This window comes from Sphaerodactylus townsendi, linkage group LG07 (genome assembly GCF_021028975.2).
Source record: "Sphaerodactylus townsendi isolate TG3544 linkage group LG07, MPM_Stown_v2.3, whole genome shotgun sequence".
Classification (NCBI taxonomy): domain Eukaryota; kingdom Metazoa; phylum Chordata; class Lepidosauria; order Squamata; family Sphaerodactylidae; genus Sphaerodactylus; species Sphaerodactylus townsendi.
The window spans coordinates 97,807,148-97,827,566 of record NC_059431.1 but is presented as its reverse complement, the minus strand read 5'-3'; the positions used below and the strand labels follow the sequence as shown (position 1 = coordinate 97,827,566).

Here is a 20,419-nt window from a genome sequence, read left to right as displayed (position 1 = left end):
TTCAAATGTAGCTGAGCAGTGTGGTAGGATGCAAGCCCAGGCTCCGAATACTTTGATCCTAGAGTGTTGTTGTTCAAGGAGTAACCTGAACTACACAAGAACAGAAGAATAGTGACACTCCCTTTTTCTTGCCTGGTTCAGTAAATCCTTCCCCTTATCCAGATAACTTGCAGTATTGAGTTCTCCCTAACATATGCTGCAGCCAACTTCATAACCGTCAAGGCATTCGCGTGTTTACTTTTGGAAGGCTCAGTATAACTCCCTTTGGACACCATGGTCCTATTAACATTCAGGGCCCAGAATTGCCAGTAGCACTGCAGAGGTTACTGGGTGAGCTGTGTGCAATATATATATATATTTTCTTGTAACAGATGCCTCAACCCAGCTTCAAGAATATGAGTCGGTTCTAATCAGTATTTGGAGAGGAGACCACCAAGGAATTTTAGGGTTGCAACGCAGAGCCTGGCAATGCCAAACCATCTCTTGCCTTGAACCATCTCTTGCCTTGAAAACTCTACTGGATTGCCATAAGTCAGATGTGATTTGACAGCGCTTTCCACCACCACATCATACATATCCATTCTGGACACAAAGGAAAAAAAATGTTGTACGATCATTGCTATCTCAAAGGAACCTCCATATTTGTTGGACCTCCAGGGAAACTGGTTGGCTGCTTTGTGAAGCAGAATGCTGAACCACATGGATCACTGGTCCGATTCAGCAGGACATACCTTATGTTCTTAAGTACCCAATTAGCCTTAATCACTCCGTACACAGGTTGCAAGAGCTGTAATGCCTCTTGCCCTTTCACATGTCTCTTTGAGGCTCTGGTTTTTCCAAATGTTCTCACTTTCAAATAGAGGCCATTTGCATGCCCCATCCTGTAAAGAGCAGGATGTGAGGAATTTTTGTGGCAGCAAATCAAATCCAAGGCACTGCTGTGTCTGAGGGAAGACCAGGATGCCATCTTTGGTCCCAATAACCCTGGTGCTACCTGGAATTATGGTGGTCCTGGAAGTATTGGCTTACCTTTCACTCATGTGAAAATCCAGTTGAGGAACTGCAACAGAAGGAGGGAAAGTGATGGCTTTGAGTAGATGCAGTATTTTTCATATTAATCTATTGAACTCTATTTGCAGCAACACAGAGAATTTTAATACTATTTTCAATTAAATAACCATGTACAAACAGACCATGTAACAAAAACACACAGTAACACAACCTCTACATACCAGTTACCCACCAACAGGAAAATTCACAAAGGCCGTGTGTGTGTGTGTGTGTGCGTGCGTGCGTGTGTGTGTGTGTGAAAACAATTGTATCTCACACTATATTTTTCATGCATCCAACAAGTAATCTAAGCTATTTCTTCTGATACAATTTTACAGACCACATTAAATGAAATGATGTGAGCCATCTGTTTTACATTCCATTGCCCTGCCTGCATGTGGTTATTTAGTTAAGAATTGTGTTAAAGCCCAATGTGTTGCTGCCAACAGAAGAAAATCAGTCAATGTTACTGGCTTTGATAGTAGAGAATTGTTTATGCCTCTGAGTGTGGAGTAGTGGTCAGTGCTGGACCAGAATTTGGGAGTTTTGGGTTCAAATACCCACTCTGCCTTGGAAGCTTGCTGGGTGACCATGGACCACTTATACACACTGTCAGCCTCAAGAAGAAGAAGAAGGAGGAGGAGGAGGAGTTTGGATGTATATCCCCCCTTTCTCTCCTGCAGGAGACTCAAAGGGGCTTACAATCTCCTTGCCCTTCCCCCCTCACAACAAGCACCCTGTGAGGTAGGTGGGGCTGAGAGAGCTCCGAGAAGCTGTGACTAGCCCAAGGTCACCCAGCTGGCGTGTGTGGGAGTGTACAGGCTAATCTGAATTCCCCAGATAAGCCTCCACAGCTCAGGCAGCAGAGCTGGGAATCAAACCCGGTTCCTCCAGATTAGATACACGAGCTCTTAACCTCCTACGCCACTGCTGCTCCTGCTGCTCAACTGCTTCTCCCAGGTGTTGTGAGGATAATATGCAGGGGAGGAGAATGGCAAAGGTTGTTTTGGATCCCCATTAGGGAGAAGAACAAGGCATAATTGGATTAAATAAGTCATAAACAAGATATTTGGGAGGGGAATCTAGCCCTTTGCAAGAATGATCCTAAGCAGCTTTACTTAGAAGCTTACTCCCAGGAAAATATTCTTAGGACTACGGCTTAAGGTTCCATTAACAATCATGATTTTGTATTATTATTTTCTGATATTTGTTTCTGGTCTGTAAATACACTGGGAGCAAACCCCTTTCCAGCCCCTCCCTGGAGAAGTGGTGCAGGGATACTAAATAAACAGAAGAGAGCTCGTTTGGAAGGCGTCTCGGGTGCGGGGGAGTACCGGAGGGGCTGTGCAGGGACTCTTTGTCACACACCTGAAGCCATTTCGCGTAGAACGTGATCCCTCCGCCTACGGCTCCTTCATCCAGCGCGCTCTCCGTGGTGCTGCCAAGGGTTCCGGTCGCCGGGCAACCAAACGGCTTTCGCCCCACCCATTTCCTCGGAGCAAGCGTCTGTTCGCTAAGCTTGTGTGCGCACGCGCAAGAGAGATTGGGAGGTGGGGCTGTCTCAGGCTCGCAGACACGTTTCACTTGCAAAGTGAGGCGACTTTGCAGTACCTCCTGTACGCACGTTGCAGTAAACGCGTGTGTGTGGCGTGTATGGTCTTTCGGTGAAGCCAGGAGCCCGCTGTAATTCTTAAGAGGCATTCAACACGCGTGCAGCTGAGCGTTGGGTCTGAACACCTCATTTATTCAGATCTTGTAACCTCTGCAGGACCTTCCATTTTCTTTTGAAAGAACATGTTGGGTGTTCATTATAAACAGCTACAAAATGGATACACCTTCACTGCAAACCATGCAAGAGGCTACTGAGCCGGTCTGCTGTAATGGTAAGACAGAATAGATCTGAACGGTACATATCCTTGGGAATAATCTATCTCATCAAACAGCCATTGCAAGTTAGTGTTTTTAGGGAATGATTCCAGTTTCCACTCCATGCCAGGGAATCATGGGTCAGCCGCTTTCTCAACCCAAGGTACCTCACAGGTGAATAAAAATGTACCCAGTGCATTAGGGAGAAGCTGTGGCTCAGGGGTAGGGTGTCTGATCAGCCTGAAGAAGGTTGCAAGTTCAGTCCATTTAAAAAAAGGGTCCAGTGAAAGACCTCTACCTGGGATGTGAAAAGTTGTTGCCTAGCCAGCACTGATCTTGATGGCCCAAGTGTCTGGTTCAAAAGAAGGCAGATTAATGAGTACCATAAATTAAAGGCAGCTAATCTTTTCAAGCACATCTCACACCTCACCTCTACCTGCAGCCCATCCCAAGTTAGTGTCCTGCAATAGCTTTGTATTTAAATAGCCAAATGGCATGCCTTCTTGAATGGCAGGACACTGCAGGAAAACATCAACTGAACAAGATTGCTTTTTACCTTCACTAATGGTCAGCTAAGAGCAGGATCAAACTTGCCATGAGTGTGTCAATTCAACAACATGGCCCCATTTAAACAGCCTGCCGAGGTATTCCTGTAGTGGTGGCGAATCTATGGCACTCGATGCTCATGGACTACAATTCCCAATTGGCCATGCTGGCAGGGGATGATGGGAATTGTAGTCCATGAACATCTGGAGTGCCATAGGTTCACCACCACGGTAGGACATCATGGAGAAGTGGGTGCTCTGCTGCCCTGCTAATTAAGTGCATAGTGGCTTTGTAGAAGGAGAAACTCAGTTTACTCAAATTGCTGCAAGTGCGCAGAGGACTTATCCCATAGATTGTGTGTTTTTGTGCATGTGTGGGTAAATAGCTGGACATACAATTGCTTCTGCTGCCTGCTGGGAAAACCTCATGCATATCATGAGATAAAGGTAGTACCCTTTTTAGCTGGTGTGCTGTTTTTGTACCGATACTGAGTTTAGACAGGAAAATAATTCAAAATACCAAGTACACATGATACAACCCAGTCAAAACAGTCTTAGTATTGGAGGTAGAAGAAGCAGAATCCCCAAGTGTATATGCAATAATGTTCACGCGCACCTGCAAACCTCTTCAGATTCCAATTTAAGAAAGCCAAAGACATCGAAATCTTTATTGAATCTTGGGACACTGTCCCTTTCTTCACATTATTTTCCTGGTAGGTCACTTGTTATCACCAACGCCACGACAGATCTCAAGAGTCTGGTAATGAAAAGTACCAAAAAATCTGATTTTATATAAAGGAACTGCTTTGGTATGCAAGTGAGAGAGAAATGAAGTCCCTAGAAAACTTCTGAATGGTTTTCCAAGTTTAGAGGCAAATACAGAGATTTTCTTCAACGTTTGCAAGAGGTCCAAGACAGAAGCCGTTTTGCTTAAAAGTGCTTACAATTTGATCTGCAATGTTAACATCTCCTGAGACCGTTGTTAAGGGGCAGGTGGGTGGAGGAAGTGGGGAGTCAACATCAGCTTGATGCATTTCGCTATACTGATGCTGCTCACTTGAGGCACTGAATGTAATGTTTGAGACCTTAAGGGAAGCCACTTCATACACTGCAAGCAGCGTCTTTTGAGGTGAGCTGCCATTCATCATATCTCAGCAGCAGTGGGGAGAGTGATTCTAAACAGGGAAGCAAGTGGGAGATGTGTTATTTTCTTCTTATGAGGGAGGAAGCAGGCTAAATGTGCAGCCTCCGGACATCAAACCGGAATCCTCCATGCATTAATTTCATAGAGCTCTGACTAGAAGATATATGGCCTTTCTGGACAAGAATGCAGAAGGTTTCAGAATGCAGAAGGTTTCAGCTTGAGTGAGGATTTCTTAATGTTCAATAGAAGAAAACAGTGAAACAAAGAAAAGCAGGATACTCTCAGGTTTTTATGAGCTGCAATTCTTTTTAGGCAATCGCTGAGGCTGCAATTTGAAAGAGGCTGTGCGGTAGTGTGGGGGGTCAGGATTCCCTAATATTCCCCTTTCCCCAGCCTTTACCAATGCTGCTTGTGGGGTAAAAGAAAATTATGTCCATTATGTATTGTCGAAGCCAGAATGAACTGGATGTTGTGGGTTTTCTGGGCTGGGTGGCCATTGTCTGGTAGTTTTTGCTCTTAATGTTTAGGGCTGGCATATTCACGGGTATGTCCCAGTGAGATATGTTTACCTCCGTGGCACAGAAATGTTAGGTACCAAAACTACCAGACTATGATCACACAGCCTGGAAAACCCACAAAAGTCAATTTTCATTATCTTTCACCTTCAGCAGCAGAGGGTAGATTTTTAGCACAAAAATGTAGTGCCACAAAGGTGCAGGGAAGCCTCTTTCCACTCCCCCGCCACCAAATCACAGCTCCCCACAGCTACGTATATGAAAGGATGGCAAAAGTCTCTCAAAATCTTTTATTAAAACCTACCAAATGTAATAGAATAATACTGTTTACTGTCTAGTCCTACCCAGACGCACAAGCAGGACATTCATTCTTCAAGACTAAAGCACAAACCAAAAGCCCTGTGCGTCATTTTTGGCTTTTCAGCCCTTTAATGTGAATTCTTCTAGGCCCAGGTTTATCCACCTGAGGCCTCACCCACACACGGTCAAATACCGTGAGCTCACTGTACCATGGCAGCCATTTGCAATCAGATTGTCTTGGAGCTGCACCCACCAGGGGACGAGAAAGGCTGCCCCTCCTATTGAATTAGCAGCAAGCTGAACGGAGGTGCCCAGGGATGAGATCTACACTATGTCCCTGCACCACTTACTGGTGGCACCTCCCCACCCCTTACTGCTATTCATGTCAGCAAAGAAGCTGGACGAGAATCCTCCATGCAGCCCAGAAAGCCCTGTTTCCTCCCCAACAGCTGAGCCGCAGCTCAGTTAAAGGGAGAAAATATACCCTGTTAATGAAATAAAGGGGAGGGGACACCACAGTTGAGAAGCAACATTGTGAAAGTGGAACTCCACCCCCTAGACTGGATGCCAGCAGAGCCTGCAGCCAGTGTGCTGTTTTCCCCTTTTAAGATGGAGCAGAGGATTTTTTTTTCTCTGCTATGGCTTAAAAGGGACATGATTTCCTGACTACCCTGCCCCCACCAATATCTGAGGTAAAAAAGACATGAAGATGTTCAAGAAATGCAGAGCTCTCTGAGGTATATGCAGCTACAGTTTTTGTTCCTTGACTCCTGGCCCTACGGTTTGAACAAAGTTGCCCTCAAATATAAACTTGTTCTCTTTTCTACAAGTCCCCTCCTAAATTGGTGGAATCCAGTGCACAGCTCTCAATGAAACCTACAACAGCTGTCCACACAAACAGCAGCAATGTTTGGTTTCGATGCCAGGGGGTGTAGGATCCAACTGTTTCATTTGAACTCTTTCCATGTGGTTTTAAAAACAGCTACTTTTCCAAAATATATTATGTTAAAAACCACAGTTCTAAGGCTTTCTGCAACTGGGCACTGCCTCTACTAGAATGCCCTACCTGAGGATGAACACTGCAAAGTCCAAATGCAAAGTAATGCTATTTGATCGCGGCAAGCTGGGTATCCGAGGACACTTGAAGTCCCGTGATGGAATCCCATTCTGGGACCAATCACATCACTTCCAAGACCAGCCCTGCAATCAGTTCCCGCATGTCCTTCATGCCAGAAGAGATTTCGGAGCCATCTTCTGCCACGTGTGTGCCAATCAGGAACATCTTCCTCTGATCCCCAATGTCAGACAATGCCAAAGCGTCGTGAATATCTGTAATGCAGTATGCCCCTTCAAGATCCTGCCCGAGAAAAACAAAAAAAATACATCATCCTTTCGTTTATTTTTTTGAAAGGATAACCAGCTTGTCCCGAGTACCATGAGCAAAGACTGACCATTAAAATAGAATACATTCAAAGCAGGCACCAATAATTTCATAATATAAGCCGCACTGTACAGCTGCAACATTCACTAATTCATTGGCTAATATTTTCAAATGAGGCAATTTTTTAAAAAGCTGTTTACCGAAATGGCAGGCAGCGAGCACCATCTCTCAAATGAACTACTTCCTCCTTTGAAAAACAATCCTTTTCAGAGGAGGAAGCAGCCATTCAAAAGATGTTATTTTTATAGCACTTTAATTCACCTTTGTCCACAGAACTCAAGGCAGATTACAATACATATCTTAAAGAAGCATATTGGAAGATGTCAGTCCCAGCCCATGAAGGGCTTTATAAATCAAAACTAAAGCCTAGGACTGAACCAGGAAACTAAATGGCAGCCAATAAAACAACGGTAAAACAGGTGTAACCTGCTCACCTCACTTTCTTCCTAGCGATAAATGAGTTCAGACAAGATGTCTGAACTGATGGAGAATACAAAGATGGGGGGTTGTGCACTTAATGTCAGAAATGTAGCGACTGCACACACAAGGGGCTAGCAGCCAATAGGACTGAATAACTTCACACTTTACTCAATCAGTAATGTGAATGAAGTCTACAAACAGGGCTGTGCTATAGAAAGTGCCCCAATATCCACAAATTTGTCAAAGCATACAAACACTCATGATGTAAACTCAGTGTAAGCTTCTCTAAGCTAATCAGAAAAGGCACAGTGAGCTGCCACTATGTGGTAATATCTGGCTTTGAGGCTCACGTGAATTTTCAATGTACATAACATTTGTCCCATAGAAAGTCATTCTTAATCCTTCCTGATTAAAAATATTTGAACTTCAGGCACAAATACGGGTCATCTTAAGAATTGATACACGCACCTAATTGGTACAGCCTACAAAGGATCAGTAAAGAACCACATATCAAGAATCAATATATGCCCCTTACTCTTTCCCTTTACAACCCCGCCGCCCCCGATGACATCTACCATGAATTCCAGAGCTCATAACTACCTGCTTATTGGCTAGGATCATCACAGGCAAGGTTGAGTCACTCTGGACCAGCTGATGAAGCAGCTTCTTTGCAACAGGCAAGCGCTTATGATCGGCTGAATCCACAACAAATATGAGCAGCAGGACTCGCGATAGGTACATCTTCCAATAGGATCGCAAAGACTCGCTGCCCCCGACTGCAAGGAAGGCAGCAAATCAGCAACATCCAGCATAAAGCCCCGCTCATTGAACAGCACTTCTTCTCTCTAGGGAGTCTGAAACTGGCATTTTCAGAATGTGTTCTGAGGATCTTGCTGGCTCAATGGCAGCTTGTAAGGCAGGGACTCCCCAAACTTGTTGAGTCTGCAGGCATTCTGGAATTCTGACACAGGCAGCCACAAAATGTGTCTCCATATTTCAATGTCATTCCAGTGTCGTAAAGGTGGTCTTTGTGGACGCCACGGCACCTAACAACGTCTTTCTTGGTGCTTGCCAAGTGTTTTCAGCAGGGTGTAGCTTCGTGAAACACCGCCCAGGGCAAACCTTGGGTGCCATGCCCCCCTCCCCAATCTCGATGTGGAGATTGGGAGCGGGGCCAGCCAGTTTGCCCCACCACCAAACTCCATGCGATCAGGGCAGGATGGCCTGTTTGATGCTGGCAGCAGCTGGATCCAAGCCTCTCTGAGGTCAGGATCAGACTGAGCACCAAGGCTGACTGGATCTAGCATTATATCAACCCCCTGCACCCTATTCACTACACCACTAGTTTTCAGAAAGTGAGTGGGGCTCTTGCCCAGCACAGCTTTACATTTGCTGCTGAAGATCTCATTGACTAGACCAGGGGTAGGGAACCTGCGGCTCGAGAGCCGCATGCGGCTCTTCTGTCCTTGCACTGCGGCTCCACGAGCCGCTGGCCCCATCCTTTCCCGCCCTGCAGGCAGCAGGGCAGGTGCACCAATTGCCCGCAGCCGGCTGGGCCGCACTGCAGGCTTCCCCTCTCACCTGCCCCGTTTGAGCGGGCCGGGCGCTTTCCCGGCGGCTGGCGAGGCTGAGCCGCCGGCTTCATCCTTGTCCACCCTGCAGGCAGCAGGGCGGGCGCACCAATTGCCCACGGCCAGCTGGGTCGCACCGTAGGCTTCCCCTCTCGCCTGCCCCGTTTGAGCAGGGCGGGCGCTTTCCCGGTGGCTGGCAAGGCCGAGCTGCTGGCCCCATCCTTGCCCGCCCTGCACGCAACAGGGCGGATGCATCCATGCGCTTCTCAGAATGAGCGGAGTAAAAGGTTTAAAAAACCCAATATATACAGTGTTATCTTTATTTTAAATGTCAAAAATTATTTGCGGCTCCAAGTGTTTTCTTTTCCCGGGGAAAACGGGTCCAAATGGCTCTTTGAGTGTTAAAGGTTCCCTACCCCTGGACTAGACAGATTAAAATAACATTGTTTCAGTGGCAGCTGCCACCACAGTATTTTTTTAATTTTCACTCCTCTTTCCCATTATTAAAATTACTGCTCCCCTCTCCTGCACTTGGATTTCCTCTGTGTGGTTCTGCCTCTTGCAGCAGTAATGTTATGGTTGGCTCCACCCACAAAATCCCAGAGGTCCCCCACAGGCCTGAAAATACAAGCTTGCTGTAAATCCAATGAGTGAGTGAGTGAGTGAGTGAGTGAGTGAGTGAGTGAGTGAGTGAGTGAGTGAGTGAGTGAGTGAGTGGGTGAGTGGGTGAGTGGGTGAGTGAGTGAGTGAGTGAGTGAGTGAGTGAGTGAGTGAGTGAGTGAGTGAGTGAGTGAATGTGGATAACACCTGCCCTCCCCCTGGATAAATGACAACTGCTCTTAACAGCCCATGCTTCCTGGAAGGCAAAGAGCATGCTCAGTCCTTGTCACGTTCATCCTTCTCTTTTAATTTTCACATTTGAATAAAAATACACAAACTTAACATTTCTCTGCAAATCTAAAGTATCCCTAAGTATGCAGAAATCCAACTTTGTTTGCAAGTGGCCCCATTCCACTGCCCTACTACTGATAGGCAGAAGACCATCCAGTTGTTGTTAGAAGAGGCAGGGGAGAGATAAAGCACTTACTTTCTAGGAATTCCATCTTGGAGTCCTCTGTGCTGACACAGACTGCATTGAAGCCCTCAGTGGGAGCTGTGCTGTGCTTTACCTGGTTAGCAGTTAGTGAGTGGAGAATGCTGGTTTTCCCAGCTCCATCCAAGCCCAGAACTAAGATCTGCTTGTTTGGGGGCTTTTCCTGCAACGTACAAAGCAAAACAACCATTAATGAAGATAGAACAGACCTGAACTTCAAATCTGCATGGAGCAATTTTCACATGTGTATCTGGGCTGTGTGCCTCCAGGGGCAATCATCTCTGTTCTAAATCACAGTTCGCCACCTCAGAGAGTCCAGATTATAAATGGCTATACAATTACTATACAACATCTATCAAAGAAACACATACTACTGATGAATAGATACATGTGTATTAAGAAATGTGCAATCTCTATTACATAAAAGTGCAAAAACAATGGGGGAAAAACAACGGAAATCCAGGAAAAACAACAGAATCCAAACATTCTGAACAGTTCTGATCTTTCCAGGAGACAAAATGTCAGTGGGCTTTATCACTGCCAACGCAGTAGATGCACATTACTTTTCCCACTAATGGAAGAAGTCAGGCAATGTTGGCTGATTCTCCCTTCCCACCACAGAGTTCATTCCAAAGGGTTCCTCTTCCCCTCAGCTGCTCCTAGTGCGTCGGTTACTAAAATCATACTTTTGGATCTGTTATGTCTCAGGAACCAGGAGTCGGAGGAACAAAATACAACACTTTATTCCCTGGCTGCTACCCACACATAGCATAAAATCACTCTGCAGCTGTGCTCAATATAACACAAATACTAATTACCAAATACCAGTGCAGCAGCTGCAGACTCTTAAAACCATAAAGTACCTCACATCAATACAATACATTACAGATCCATTCTGGTCTGCAGTTATTGTGTATGTACACTGATATGTTTTCACTGAATTGTGTAAACACTTCTAATACTTTTTAATGTTTATATGTTTGATGCCTTGAGGACTTTATTTGGATGTAAAGGTGGCAGAGGCCAATTATACAGAGAACACTTACCTCAGGACTCTTCCCTGCGCAGTGGGATTGCAGAGGGCTCTCCTCTCATTTCTCTGTTTACACAGATAAGCCCATAGCCTGCCAAACAGCTGCTTACTGAAATCTCAACCAGCCTCTCCTTTTGCTGCTTAAGAGCTTTGCTGCTCTGCCCATCAACAGCCTTAAAGGCATAGATCTCGCTGATATTATCTTCCCCTCCCTTCCCCTAGAGTTAGACACGCTGCTGCAAGAGAGAGAAGCTTGTTTTTAAAATAAAAACTTTGAAGTAAAGTTTTAAAAATGCTCTCCCAATCATCGGGGAGGACGTAAGCAGAGTATGGAGCTGGGTAGAGTCAGAAAGAGATCCCATTTGTGCTGTTATTACTATTTTAGTGTATTGATACGAGCATTTAGAGAAGTGGGAAGAAGTTGGCAACAAGGAGGACAGTGATTGGGAAGAGTGCAAAGCAACGTGAGGGAATGGGGGATGAGACTAGGTGGGCTGGCTGTGGGTGGAGGGGAAGAGATCGAGGGCAAAGCTGTACCCACTGGCAAATCTGCCCACTCTGGCTGTGAAGCAAAATTAAGTTTGTGCTAGAAGTAGTCTAGCTTGTCATGGGCAGCATACAAAGGGAAAGCAGGGCTTGAGGAAATACGCCATACAAGAAGTCTTGTGGTAATGCACACTTACCCCCATTGTGCATAACTGGCCAGAGAAACATTTTAAATAAATAAACAATTGCTCCAAAATAATCCTCTGAAGATGCCAGCCACAGATGCAGGCGAAACGTCAGGAGAGAATGCTGCTAGAACACGGCCATACAGCCCGGAAACCACACAGCACCCAAGTGATTCCGGCCGTGAAAGCCTTCAACAATACTTTGCTACAAAATAAGTTTCATGATATTCATGAAAGGTGTCTTTAGGATTTTAGTCTTAATCTTGAGTGTGCGTTCTGTTACAGCATGTTAATCCAGTAGATACCAAAGCGAGAAGAAACCAGCAAAGCAACAGTTAAAGAAGCAAACAGCATGAAGTTGCTCATAAAATCTGTGGTCAGACCACCTTAATTCTGGTATTTCTGCCAAGTAAAACAAAGGTACAAAAGCTTCTGTTCTGACCTATCTTTCCATTCTGGCATTAATAGGATTTCACTCTACCTATGTTAGTCTAATCCGTCCCTGGCCTCAAAACACTGAAAGTCGCCAGAGGGAGACTCCCTGCTTTGGATAGGTCTACAGAGCAGAAAATGCATTGTCTCAATACAAGAGCAGCCTTGCAAAAAGAACTCCAAGAGATAGCTGTGAGTCTGTGGCATCCAAGAGATAGCTGCAAGTCTGTGGCATCAGAAGTAACAAGGAATTATGTTACTCCAGGACTAACAGACCTTTTGTGGCACAACTTCTATAGCAGGGCTAGCCAAATCCCAGGCACCTAGAAATTTAATTGTGGTACCTAGCATTTTCAACATTTTGCGGGGAGGGGGTAGCACTTCTTGGCAATTCTCAGGGGAAGTACAAAGCTCATTTATTGTTTCCCATTGGAACATGTTCTGTTGTATGACATTCAAATAAGTGTGTTGTTTATACGTAAATTTTAATTCACACTAGTCAACCGCAGAGAATGAATTCACTTACCAGCTGACTGCTATAATTACTCTAACATTCAATTTTTAAAACAATATGAGAAGTTGGAAGAAAATTGCATGATTAGGGTTCCATGGTGGTTGTTTTTTTGGGGGGGGGAGTAATTGTTGTGGTGCCTATAAGAGCTATTCTATATTTATGATTTTTTTTGTCATAGCATTAATAACATTGTTAGAAACTGTGAAAAAAGGTTAGGATTAGGTTTTGTGGTAGCAATAGTCAGAAGAAGTGGTTATTAAAGTAGGATCCCCCAAGGACTGCAAAATTAGCCTGGCTCCTAAATTTCTGGGCTAACTTTAAAGAAAATTAGGAATTCTTTTGCTTGTTCACTCTGAGGCATGATATATGCAGTCCTCCTGTTTACAAACCCATTCTGCTTGCTATGAAAGACACACTGAACCGTCTGTATGCAAAAGAAGACATAAACAGGAGATCACATCTGGCAGCTTTCAAAAAACAGTGGGAAAATATTTCAGCCATCCAGGTCATTCTGCTACTGACTTGAAAATCATCCTTCCTTTGTTATTTTATTTTTCATCACAAGAACTTCAACAAGGAAGATGCTAATGTGGAATTACTGCATCAGAAAACCTGTCATTCAAATCAAAACAATGGTTTGCTGCCACATTAATGGTGCTAAATTGGCTTAGTGAGTCTAGGCAGATTGTACAGGCGGATTGCACAGAAATGGCAGTGTGTACTACTTGCATTTCATTGCCTCCCCTAGCATTCATCATCTTTCTTCTCCCATGCCTCTGCTAAGTGAAGCTCCTTCATGCATCTAAGAAAGGGGGCTGCAGTTCACAAAGAGCTATGCTTTAAAAAAATCTATTAGTCTTTCAGGTGCAACACCCACCATTCCCAATAGTTCAAAACAGCCAAGCATTTGGAGCATTTAATGTCTACTGTATAATGATGTCCAATCAAGTGTGCATGCCCTCAGGTGGATTTACTAGCTTGCTTTGCAATTAAGTCCACAAAAAGCTCATTTGTCCATCTGCTGCATATCTATTAGTCATTTGATGCACCTTATGGCTCTTGCTGGGGAGGGGGGCAAGGGCAGACTCCAGTTATTTCCCAGAGCACAAGCACTTGTATATCTGGCAACCAGCAAACCCCAGTACTTGCTAGTGCTACCCTTATTTATCCTGAACCCATACCTGGTTGCCCAGATGCAAATCATAATGGATTAAAGGAGGCTTATTCAGATGCAAATCATACCAGATTAAAGAATGCTTAACTACTAGGCATGTTCACTTTAGATGAATTCCCTAAGCCAGTGGTGGCGAACCTTTGGCACTCCAGATGTTATGGACTACAATTCCCATCAGCCCCTTCCAGCATGGCCAATTGGCCATGTTGGAAGGGGCTGATGGGAATTGTAGTCCATAACATCTGGAGTGCCAAAGGTTCGCCACCACGGCCCTAAGCATTAAACAGTTTCAAATGTCTATAATGTCCAAAATATATGTCCTTCCTTCATTTACTATTTACCATTTGCTTCGTACTCATCAGGATGTAGCCAAGGTGTTTCGTGGACATTCATTCACAACAGCACAAGATAATTTTTTTTAGCCTTTCCAAATCAGGATTTGACACTTCTTTGTTTGGGGTTGGGTGAGAGATCACTGCATAAGAAAAGCTGCCCTGTAGCATTTCATCACCTCTTCCCACTCTCCATAGCAATATATACACTGAAAGCAAAAACTGAATACATGGGGGCAGGGCAGTCTTGGATTGAATGGGATCAGTGAAAAGTACATATCGGGATGAAATTGACAGAAACTACATTTTCTCACTGGTGTCTTTGCTTCAGTGATATTCTTGTACTACAAAAGGGACATAATTCATGGAGTACCTATGGATTATCATTACCCTTTGCAGTTAGGCGCTACACTCAGTGAAACCTCTGAGCACTTTTTGCCTGTGGCTTCTTTTATTTGATTCCAAGGCAGGATTAGAAAATGATTTTTGTTCTGTCCACGGAGAGCAACTAGAAAGAAATGGAGAGTTGTGTATGTCAAAATCTCAAATATCCAAGGCAGCACATTTTGTGTAATGGACACCACCCTGAACTTCAGAATAAAAAGTCCATGTCAAGCCTAATTCTCACTAACAGCGGATGAGACAGCAAACTAGCATCTCACTTCAGGTGGGGCCCACACCTGAGGGACTACTGCCTCATGATGAAAAATAAAACTTACCCACACATAGAAAATCAGCATATCAGGTGAAAGGCAGGATCGCTTTTTGCTTACACACCAGCTTTCTTTCTCCCCCCCCCCCCATTTTATAACCTTTATTGGCATAAGAAGCAACAGAACAATAATACTGGTAGGAAGGAGTGGTTAAGATCGTATTGAAATAACAATACACAGAAATTTTGCTACGGCCTCCAATGTTGCAATGTTCTCATTATTAAGGAGAAATATAATTTTTTTGTGTATCGCTTGCCTCAACTTGGTCTACCAACAAGGGAGCTAGGTACTTGGCTCTGATAGACGGATACAAGGGACACTGTAATAAGACATGCCAAACAGTCTCTTCACAAGCGAGATCACAAATACATTTCCTCCAGCTTTCTTTAAGCAGAGATTTGGGGGTGTTTTTAAACAATTCATTACATTTGTACTCCAGCCTTCTGCCAAGAAGTTCAGGGCAGCATGCAAGGTTCTCTCTGCACCATCCAACAACCCTGTGAGGTAGGATACAATCTGCGATTGGGCCAAGGTCGCCCAATCAGATTTACAGCTGATAGGGATTTAAACCTGGCTCTCTTTTGTCTAAGGCTCTAAGCCCTAAACTCGAATTAGTACACCACATTGGACGGAAGAAAGATCAATTAATGAAGTCCCACCTGCGCGCGCGCGCGCGCGCACATTTACCACAAATGGGCAGGAATGCTATTTATTGCACAGGGGCCGCAGGTCTCATCCTGGAGTAAAAGCTCGCTAATTTTCATGGCGCCTCGGGAATCCTCTTTATGCTCACTCCCGGTGTGGGGAGGGGAAGGGAGAGCAATAACTTATAAGGAACCACTTGCGGAAGAGGAAAAGGCAGCGATCGGAGCGGCTCTCCCCAGTAGCTCCTCCGTCCTGCCTCGGGCAAAAAAGCCCAGGACTTCGCCTCACCTTTCCCGCAGCAAGTCCACATGCGCCCACCTCCGCCTCGCTCACCTGCTCCGGGGGTGGCTCCGCGCAGTCGAGGCGGGCGCATTCCGGCGAGAGTTGGCGCGGTTGGCGGGGCGCGACCGGCGACGCTTTGGGGGCCCGGTAGCTTCTCCAGACGACGTAGGCCACCCCGCCGGTGACGGCCACGGCGGTGCCCACCAGCGCGAAGTGGCGCAGATGGGCCGACATGGCTGGCCGGGAGAGGGACGGTCGAGGCGCGCCCGGGGCTGGACTCGGAGCCCGGGGAGAGGCAGGGCCAGGCGGCGGGAGCGGAGGCCAGCGCCGGCCCCACCCCGGGCGCGCTTGCCTGGAGCCGGGTCATGCTCGCTTTCTCCCCGCCTCCAGCTCCGCCTCTTGCGAGCACCACAGGCCTCCTCCCCGGCTCCAGCTCTGGGACCCTCGAGGGGCCCTGGAAAGCCGGCTCGTGCAGTACCGCGATGACCACCACGCCAAATGCAACAGAGAAAGAACCCAAAGCCACTTTAACCACTAACAGGCTTTATTCGGTCATGCCCCCGACTCCCCTTTTATCCCGGCAGGGATTCCCGCGCAAAAGGCTGGAAGAGGCTGAGCGCCAAGCCGTAGACCCGGCTGTGGCGCTCCGGAAACTCCGTGCGTAAAGCTCCCCGCGCAGAAACGGCCTCAGCCCGGATCCTGCCTTCAAGTTCCTTGGCCTTTTGGAAGCCCATCGACTGTAATGGACCCACAAGAGAGCCGTCTAACTCGCAGAGAGGCAAAATGGTCGCCGGGTGCAGGGGCGTAACGAGGCAAACTATAACCTTGGGCAAAACCTGAGTTGGATGCCCCCCCCCCCCCCCCATGGGCGGCCACTCCACCACAACCAAAAATTTTTTTGCACCAGGACATTGGTGCCTACTGGGGGTGCATTTTTAGACATATTAGCACCAAAATTTCAACTTATCAGGAGACTGTCCTTATGCTACCCCCCACGTTTGGTGAGGTTTGGTTCAAGGAGTCCAAAGTTATAGACTCCCAAAGGAGTGCTCCATCCCCCATTGTTTCCAATGGGAGCTAATAGGAGATGGGGGCTCCAGTTTTGAGGGTCCATAATTTTGGCCCCCCTAAACCAAACTGCACCAAACCTGGGGGGTATCATCAGGGCAGTTGCCTGATGAGACCCTGAAAGTTTTGACACTGCCTTCAGAAATGTGCCCCCCCCCCCCGGGCCTGCAACCCCCATTGATAGCAATGCAGAAAACTCAATGTGGAACAAAGATTTTTGGGCAAATTTATGGGATGTTCCTGCAGGGGGTGCGTTTTTGGATGTATCGACACCAAAATTCCAGGGTATCATCTGGAGACTGTCCTGATGGGACCCCCCAAGTTTCATGCAATTTGGTTTAGGGGGTCCAAAGTTATGGACCTTCAGAGGGGGTACCCCATCTCCCATTCTTTGCTAAGGAGATGGAGGCTACCCTTTTGGGGGTCCATAATTTTGGACCCCCAAACCAAACTGCACCAAATTTGGGGAGTGCCATCATGACAGTCTCCAGATGATACCCTAAAAACTCCACCCCATAAAGGCAATAAATTGAAAACCACTAAAATACCCCAAAACAAACCCTGCATTTTGATACCCCACACAAGGTGGTGCCTTGGGCAGGTGCCCACCTTGCCCAATGGGCATTACGCCCCTGCTCCCAGGCATCCCGTCCACCTTCCCAGGTACCCGCCCAACCTCCCAGGAACCCCGCGCAATCCTCCCAGACAGGGAAGGCATCCGGACAAGCAGGGGGGCAGTCCGGAAACCTAGGGGGCGTCCGGACACGCAGGGGGGGCCTTCCAGGCATCCCACCCAACCTCCCAGGTGTCCGGCCAAGCCTCCCAGGCATCCCACCCAATGGCCCAGGCGTCCCGCCAATGGCCAAGGCATCCCGCCCAAACTCCCAGGAGTCTGGCCAATCCTCCCAGGCATCCTTCCCAACCTCCCAGACATCCTGCCCAACCTCCCAGGCAGGGGGCGGCGGTCTGGACATGCAGGGGGGCGTCCGGATACGCAGGGGGCGTTCGGACATGCAGGGGGCGTTCGGACATGCAGGGGGCGTTCGGACACGCAGGGGGCGTTCGGACACGCAGCGGAGCCTCCCAGGTGTCCCGCCCAACCTCCCAGGCGTCTTGCCCAACCTCCTGGGCATCCTGCCCAACCTCCCAGCAAATCCTGCCCAACCTCCCAGGTGTCCGGCCAATACTCCCAGGCGTCCCACCCAGCGGCCCAGATGTCCCACCAATGGGCCAGGCATCCCGCCCAACCTCCCAGGTGTCCAGCCAATCCTCCCTGGCATCCTGCCCAACATCCCAGGCATCACCCCCAACCTCCCAGTTACTTCGCCCAACCTCCCAGGCATCCCGCCCGAACTCCCAGGCAGGGGAGGCGTCTGGACACGCAGGGGGGCCTCCCAGGCATCCTGCCCAACCTCCCAGCAAATCCTGCCCAACCTCCCCGGCGTCTCGCCCAACCTCCCCAGCGTCTCGCCCAACCTCCCAGGTGTCCGGCCAATCCTCCCAGGCATCCCACCAAACCACCCTGGCGTCCCGCCAATGGCCCAGCCATCCCGCCCAACCTCCCAGGCGTCCGGCCAATCCTCCCAGGCATCCCGCCCAACCTCCCAGGAACCCCGCCCTACTCCCCAGGCGGCCCGCCCAACTGCCCAGGCATTTCGCCCAACCTCCCAGGCTTCTTGCTCAACCATCCAGGGAGGCCCCCCTGCGTGTCTGGTCACCCCTGCGTGTCCGGACGGCCCCCCTGCGTTTCTGGATGGCCCCCTGCGTTCCTGGACGCATCCCCTGCTTGGGAGTTTGGGCGGAATGCTGGGGAGATTGGGCAAAATGCCTGGGAAGTTGGGCAGGATGCTTGGGTGGTTGGGCGAGGTGCCTGGCAGGTTGGGCGGGATGTCTGGGAGTTCAGAGCCTTTTTATGGGGCAGAAATTGTGATCCCAAAGAGCCTTTTTATGGGGCAGAAATTGTATGGTTTCAACACCTCAAGGCCTTCTGGCTGCTCTCACTGGACAGATCTGTGTCTTGGGCATCATCAAACAGGCTTGTTAAATTCCTCCACATTGATATCAGCACCATGAAGCTGTTCAATGGTTACTGCCTTTGTGTCAGAACTACAAAAGCAGATAATCTTGCAGGAACAGGAAATAGATCACAGGTGGGTGGCAGTTTTCAGAAAAATGTCGGAGGGTGGTCATGACAGCCAAATGCTGAAACTGGTCTCTTTTGTCCTTTCCGTTCATGCACCCAATGACTACTGTGAATGAGCCTTCAGGTTAACGGCGTAGTTCGGGAGCAAGGAGAGAAACCAAGCAAACAAACGGTATGGTGAAAGCAGAGATGTGGATAAAACTTCAGCATATTGTGTGAGAACTTTGATGAGTGCTTGAAGAAGAACACAAGAGTTACTGCTTTAAAAGGAAGGCAACAGAGGAGATTCCACAGAGGTGCGAGCATTAAGGTAAGCCATCACCATTATTGATGCTGCAGTGCCAGACTATCCGACCCTGAAGTCTAAAACCATTTCTTGTTGTGAAATTGGAAAGAGGCCTAGAGTGGCTAGGAAGCCAAGTGAGAGGAAAAGGCAGAAAGTGATTAAGGTGGGGAATTTAATTTTAAAATTTGAAGGGAAGAAAAGAATATGAGGACTGGTGTCGAAAAGCCATCTCAACCCAATATCACAAGATTACTTTACATACCTGGTTACCAGCCCCAAATCTTCAGGCATTTCCTAGGCCAGAGTCAGCAACTCTAGACCCAGGAGGATGTTAACTCGGCGTAGGATTACATTATATTAATGAAAAATGAGCTTGACTGTGTAGGTTGCATTTCAAGGGTGCAAACTGATATATTAGTGTAAGCCCAAGAAACGAAGAAAGGAGACGTGTGGCACAGAGCAATAAGCTGCAGTGCTGTAGTCCAGGCTCTGTTCGTAACAGATGTTGGTTTTAAGTAGTCACCTCAAGGTTGACTCAGCCTTCCCTCCTTCTGAAGTGGGTCAATTGAGGTGGAGCAGTTGGAAAAGCTGTATACTTCTGCACTAGAACATTGTCCCAAACAAATACGAGAATTATCGTCCATTTTTACTCACTGCCTTTGTCAAAACCATTATTTTGTGCATTACTGAACATGGCACTTTGGTACAAGAACATTTATGCCAGAATGCATTTTTACTTTCAAACGGATGGGGGGGAGCAAGGCTAGGTCGGCACTAAGACCTAGGGGGAGCATTCTACAATAAAGGTCTGGCACGCTTTATTCTGTTGCAGAGGAATATACAACCATACTCTCATCTTTATGCGTAACAGAATATAGGCAGACTACGTTTACAGGTTGGTTTGCCATTGCCTTCCCCAGTCATCTACTCTTTACCCCCAGCAAGGCGGGGACTCATTTTACTGACCTCGGAAGTCAACCTTGAGCTGGCTACCTGAAACCGACTCTGTCAGGTTCAAACTCAGGTCTTGAGCTGGGCTTGGACTGCAGTACTGCAGTTTACCACTCTGTGCCATGGGGCTCTCTCTGCCAACTAGTATTGTCCAAGCAGCGTATCCTCATTTTGTGAACCAGGATGGGTAATGATCAGAGGCACAGGCTTTTTCAATAGTGACGCCTCAT

The 20,419-nt window shown here is 47.3% G+C and overlaps 2 protein-coding genes across 7 annotated transcripts in view; both read right to left on the bottom strand.

Moving 5' to 3' along the window:
* The window catches only part of THEGL (theg spermatid protein like), a 34,961-nt gene extending 32,431 nt beyond the window's left edge, over positions 1–2,530 (bottom strand). For all 4 annotated transcript variants that reach the window (XM_048502715.1, XM_048502719.1, XM_048502717.1 and 1 more), the window contains exons 1-2: positions 2,419–2,530; positions 1,030–1,060 (exon numbers count right to left, since the gene is read on the bottom strand). In XM_048502715.1, coding sequence (XP_048358672.1) covers positions 1,030–1,060; positions 2,419–2,428 — 41 coding nt within the window. In that variant the 5' untranslated portion in view covers positions 2,429–2,530. The remainder of the gene's footprint in view (positions 1–1,029; positions 1,061–2,418) is intronic.
* Positions 2,531–4,100: 1,570 nt separating this feature from the next.
* Positions 4,101–16,118, bottom strand: ARL9 (ADP ribosylation factor like GTPase 9). Of its 3 annotated transcripts, none has more exons than XM_048503831.1 (4): positions 15,793–16,118; positions 9,940–10,108; positions 7,882–8,057; positions 4,101–6,777 (listed from the first exon to the last, which is right to left on the bottom strand). In XM_048503831.1, exons 1-4 carry the CDS (start codon positions 15,973–15,975, stop codon positions 6,598–6,600), a joined length of 708 nt encoding a protein of 235 aa, XP_048359788.1. In that variant the 5' UTR covers positions 15,976–16,118; the 3' UTR covers positions 4,101–6,597. The 3 variants fall into 3 exon arrangements, with proteins under 3 accessions (XP_048359788.1, XP_048359786.1, XP_048359787.1); XM_048503829.1 differs by having other exon boundaries at positions 15,748–16,112; XM_048503830.1 differs by having other exon boundaries at positions 15,778–16,112.
* Positions 16,119–20,419: the final 4,301 nt, after the last annotated feature.